At 40.0% G+C, this 6,000-nt stretch overlaps 1 protein-coding gene across 1 annotated transcript in view; it reads right to left on the bottom strand.

The window, feature by feature from the left end:
- Nucleotides 1-3,332: 3,332 nt before the first annotated feature.
- LOC145985544 (uncharacterized) overlaps nt 3,333-6,000 on the bottom strand; it is a 66,800-nt gene continuing 64,132 nt past the window's right edge. Inside the window, exons 6-7 of the mRNA XM_083119614.1 lie at nt 4,284-4,427; nt 3,333-3,380 (exon numbers count right to left, since the gene is read on the bottom strand). Of these exons, the coding sequence (XP_082975740.1) occupies nt 3,333-3,380; nt 4,284-4,427 (192 nt within the window). The remainder of the gene's footprint in view (nt 3,381-4,283; nt 4,428-6,000) is intronic.

Raw genomic sequence — 6,000 nt, 5'->3', positions numbered from 1 at the left:
GATGATTTAATGTTAGTTTTTGAAGAGTGATCCTTTAATTTTAGAGAATTGATTGATTGATTTGGTGATGCCTCCACCGGGTATCGAACCCAGGACCCCTTGATTACAAGGCGATGACGCAACCACTGCGCCATCGACGAGGCTAATTTTAGAGAAGGTCTGAGAGGCATGATCTCATTTTTAAAATTGGGGGAGAGAAGGACAACGACCACACGATTGCCTTGCTCTTAGCTCTAATATTTGAAACATCTGATCGATTGTCACTTACAAAAAATGTAAAGTTGAGATGCATCTTTGCAACAGAACATTCGCTTGGTGGATTAATTTATTCATCGCCCCTCGTCAGAAATGCATAAAATGTAATAATAATAATTACACACACACACACACATATAATTTATATATATATAGTATATATTATATGTATATACGAGGGTTGTTCAAGGAAAAAGTTTCCCTTTTTTTTGGAGAAAGTGCAAGCCCAATAAATGAAATGAAACTAGCAATGTGTTCTTTCGTCTTTCTTCTACATTTACACACAATGCAATGTTTGTGCAGGCTACCGCGCATGCGCAGCATGTGATTAGCATGAGTCATGCAGTGAGAAACGTGCCCTGCCCATAAGGAGTAGCAAGTCATGGTGGAACAGCGTGTTTTGGCGTGTTATTTTAAATTTGGAATTATACAAGTATCGGTATCGGCATCAGTATTGGTGGGTATCGGTGAGAGTATCGGCATCAGTATTGGTTCAGCTCTAATACTGACAGAACATTTTTTCAATCTGCATTATTTTACTTCGAATCATGCAAAATATCACAGCACAGATTTATTTCTGCAGCAAAATTTGGAACGAATAATAGACTTCTGGGACATGAAGGGCGTTATCCATGTGGATTTTCTGGACAAAGGGAGCACGATTAATGCCCAGTATTACACATTGTTGAGTGGTGCTGTACGAAAGTCCATTCGCAAGAAAAGACCTGGGATGTTGTCTGGAAATGTCATTCTTCTCCATGACAATGCCAGCCCTCACATGGCCAATGTGACAACAACAACTCTGGCCAACATGTGCTTGGAAGTTCTGCCCCATCCCCCCTACACTTCGGATATAGCCCCCAGTGATTATCATTTGTTTGCACCCCTTAAAGACCATCTGGGAGGGAAGAAATTCACGACAGACGAAACACTGCGGAGCGATGTCCTCCAGTGGCTACGACAACAACCAAGTTCTTTCTACGCCAAAGGAATTCGGGAGCTGCCAGAATGATGGCAACAGTGCCTCGGCACGCACGGAGAATACTTTGAAAAACTGACATAGTTTAGTGTTTCTTCTGCTACCTATTTCCTCTGCAGAAATAAAAGTCCCGGTCAACCTTTGACGACCCTTGTACTTCCACAAGTACCTCATTGGACAACATTTTGTTGCATTCACTGACTCCAAGCAATTATCTCATCTGCTAGATCCTAGAAGTAACCTGCCCACTCTAGCCATCAGCAGAATCAACAGATGAAAGTTAGTATTGGAAGAATATGACTTCAAAACTGTATACACGCCTCACGTTGAGTTGGCCGATGCGCTGTCAAGAATTTGTGTTGCAGATGATCCAGTTTATGATAATCATGATTATTTCGCATGTCAGTTTACAGCTGAGCCAGTTATCCTTAATCTAATTGAATCTTCGGTGTTGACACCCATTGCGCTGGAATCACGACGTGATCCTGAGCTTACCGTCTTCGAATACGTTTAAGTGAGATGGCCGCAATTCATTGGAAGAACAAAAGGGAATTCTCTTAGAAAGATATTTGACAGGCGATATGATGTCCACATACAGAAGGGATGTATTTTCATGGGTGAAAGACTGGTTGTACCTGAATCTTGTATCCAGAGTGTCATTTCTGTGTTGCACAAATTCCACCAGGGAACATGCAAAATGAAGGAAATAGCTTATTCATCGTTCTTTTGGAACACGATGAACGAAGACATTGGAAGGCTCAAGTCTTTGTGTGACACATGTTTGCGTTACAATAACAGGCCGAACATGCCTGGTACTGGATTCGAGTCATGGCCTATTGCATCGCAGCCTATTGAGCATGTCCATCTTGATTTCCTTCATTTCTCAGATATGAATTTTCTGTTGCTGGTTGATGCTTATTCTCATTGGATATGTGTGGAGAGTGAAGAATATGCAGTTTGACACCATTATCTGTCATTTAGATCAATTTTCTTCATGCTTTGGATATCCAAAAACCTATGTTACTGACAATGGTTAACCATTTGCATCTTCGGAGTTCAACACTTATTGCTCAAAGAGGAATGTTAAGTTTCTTCACTCAGCTCTGTACACCCCCCCCCCCCAATCAAATGGTCTAGCTGAAGGGAATGTTGGGGTGATGAAGAACATGCTCGAAAATAACTTTTCGAATCATTTGTGTATCACTTTGCGAGACACAGTGAGTAGATTGAGAAATACTCCAGTGCATGGGTGTACTCTGGCAGAACGCTTACTTAAGTTTCGTCCAAGAACAGATATTTCCACTTCAGACATAACACAGATGATTCCAAAAATCAGCCTATTGGTCCTGTTCTATTAAAGCCGGGAGGAAAAATACTAGTGGAACGTTGCAAGAAGAAGTTCAGCCATGGTTCCAAATACACTATTGGCGAAACTGTAAAATTGATGGGCCAGAAGATGGCAAAAGTAATTGTCGATAATGATGTGGTTGTTATTCATCTTTTGAAGATCAAGAGATATCCTGCTAAGGTTGGAAAAGACACCGTTGCCCAAAAGCAAAGTCTCTCACATGGCAACAACCCAGTCCTAGTAAGAGAGGAGGACTATCTCCCTGTACCTGCTGTTGAAGATCAAATAAAGCCTCCGAACGCGACAAACGATCATCAGCTGATTAGAAGATCCAAGAGGCCAAGACCACTATGGGCAAATTCCATGAAACAGGAGTCTCTTCTACCAAAGGGGGTAGTGTCGTATACCGACTGAACATCTACTCCAGACCTGATCTGTGTCATCAGTGTGCGCCAGACTTTGTTATTATATGTTGCCTAATGTTTAGTCTATTGTCTCGTTTCCATCATGTATGCCGCAAATTCTATACCATCGTTCGTGACAAAGAAAGGACATCTACAGGTAGTGTCTATACCATGATGTAAGTTGTTTATACATATTGTGTTAATCTGTTTGTGAATTACATACTTACATACTTTTGCTTGTGACTCGAATCTGGTCATATTGTTTCCTCCATACTCAGGAACATCGAAGAACCTGCACTCGACATGGGGATCCACTAATAAAAGGGCTATTTAATAACCCTCAGATTTAGCCGTGGGAAGGAGGAAAATATGTGCCTACAATAGGTTTGGCACCCTGGGGCACGGAAGTAAACAAACACAAGTTAAAAACTTAAAAACCTCATCAACACCACCTTTAAATACTGATAATCTTTCCAATGCTTGAAAAGTATAACAATAGAAATATTCATTAATATTTAAATGTAAGTTGGTAATCTGGATTCACCAGAACAGTTCTGGTTCATTCCACTTTGTGTAATTAAAATATAAAACTATACAATAAAGGAAAAAGGAAAAAATGGGGGAATCCATAAATGTTTGCGGAAAAGATGCCCAGGGTTTATTTTAAGGTACCTGAACAAAAGCGCATACCTCCGAATGTATGCGGGTGGAGGATGGGCATCTTCGGGGGGTTCCCCTTTTCATTTTATCAACATGGTCGAGATCACAAATATGTGGAGCACTATACTTCCACATCACCCCACATGTGTTCATGGCATATGTGCGCACAGGGGTACCTTTACCTTTATAAAATAATTCCATCGTAATTATACACATAAACATACCAGAGTTTTTTCTTTAAAATATTGAATAATTAAATAGGAATATTAATATAGCTGCCATTTAATCACCAAATTAATTTTTTCACAAAAAAACTGGTGCAAAGTATACGAGAACTTTAACTTTCCATAATTTCCAGGATACTTACATTTGACGAAAATGTCACAAAGCAATTTTTGTGGACTTATGAAAAAATTCATCTCTGGAAGAGTCTCAGACAGTATTGGTGAATAGATCCCAGCCTATACTTTCCTCTACGGATAGCTATCCATCAGTATCAGCTCAGTTCTACTTTTATATTCTAAATTGCAATTTAAAAATGGACACATTTCTGAGGTTCACCATTTATTTCAAAATATAAATGATTAAACTATAAATTACATAATGATGAACCCAAGTTGCTAAAAATAACCCTTACCTTTATATGACCCGATTTCGATATAAACAAATCCTTCAGCTTCTTATCAGCTTCAACACAGCCAGACACGAGCTCATGGCAAATGTTCAACTTCTCAAGACAAAGTGGGCACACTTGCTGTGGTAGTTCATCATTTGGTGCCACCTGGTAAAGAATTATGAGCATAAGATACTTAATAATAAGATGTAAACAAGTTACTAATATTTATCCACAAAAACTTACTTATATAAATTCTATTAATTTTGGTGGCCTCTGCCACCATCTGCTGAGGAACTTGTTGCTTCACTGATGGGTTGGCTTCTGGTTCCTGTAATTCCCTCGTGTGTCGCTAGGAGCTCTAGCATAGCCAGCTCACCTGCTGCATGCGATGGGTTGTTGCAACAGCAGGAGCCAAATGTGATGTGCTTGTCCAACGTCGATGTTAAGATCATGTGGAAAGTGCATAATTGCATGCATCTCTCTGATTTTGGTGTCTATCAGTGTGTGTGCTGTATGTCTGATTGAAACTTTTTCGATGTTTTTTTTTCACATTTATTTTAGAAATCTAGTTTCAATGACTATTGCACTCGTAAAAATCACTACGATCTGAGAAATCTGGTGATTGAACTCTAGGCGGCAGGTAGCACATTCCAGGCCCCAAGCAAGTGGCATTGAATTTATCAGATGTGGCACTTACAGTTTCCAAGTACTCAAGGAGGTTATGGAATTTTTCCCTCGTCGGCACGGAGTTCAGTGCTCACAGACGACAGACTTCGAGTAATGCAACTCTCGTTCCAACTGAGAGCAAAGTCAAACATAAGAACAAAGGAAGTGAAGGTATTTAATCTTGTACATCCAACAGCACTTGCTGCAACATTTTTTTCTTTCTCATACAATTTGGCGATCCTTTGTCTCTGTGATGTCACCTGATCATGTGAATCAACACAGAGTATGATGGACTCCCGAAGCAGCCCGATCTTCAGCTTCAATAGCATTACCTGCACATGTAAAAAAAAGCATGTGCGAGATGATTACAGCTACTGCATATGGAAAGAGAGCACTCGTAATTTCACTGCTGACAGCGAAAATACAGTTTCGTTGCATTTGTTGTACAACTCTCATTTGGTGATTTTTTAACAATTTATAACCACCTTGTACATGCCAAAACATCTTTACAGAGCATGTATATACCGTATCATGCTGCAGGCGTGAGTCGAACCCAGGACCCCGAGCATCATAAATTAATAAGCTAATCACGTCATAAAAGGGGTTCCAGTGAAGAGCTGGAAAAGAGCTTCTTAAAAGTAAATTTTGCCAGCAGAATATGAAAATCAGTAAATCAGCATTATCCACAGAAATCACGGTTGGCGAGGGACAAACTCGAGTCAACAGATTTACCGATCGAATGTTCAAATTGAAAATAAGTGGTCCACGTGAGAGAACCTCAATCTGTTGCTTTTTGATTTACATCGAATACAGCTATTGCTAGTGAGCTCTAGAGTTGCACTCAGTTGCCTTCTGTTTAACATCGAATTAAGATTACGTTATAGCGAATGAGCTCCATATATTTGTCAGTAAAACGAAAATTATAGAATTACGAGCGGAAAGTGATGGTTTAGAATATTGGGATTACATTAGGGCAGTTTTGGGAGAAAACTGAGTTAAGCTCCCGAGCTCGTTTTATTACAGGTTAGGGCCCCATCGAAGCAAGGACAAGATCTTCCAACAGCGCTACAGG

Source organism: Lepisma saccharinum, chromosome 3 (assembly GCF_977018435.1).
Source record: "Lepisma saccharinum chromosome 3, izLepSacc3.1, whole genome shotgun sequence".
Lineage (NCBI taxonomy): Eukaryota > Metazoa > Arthropoda > Insecta > Zygentoma > Lepismatidae > Lepisma > Lepisma saccharinum.
The sequence above is the reverse complement of the archived record's forward strand: the minus strand, read 5'-3'. Positions and strand labels throughout refer to the sequence as shown.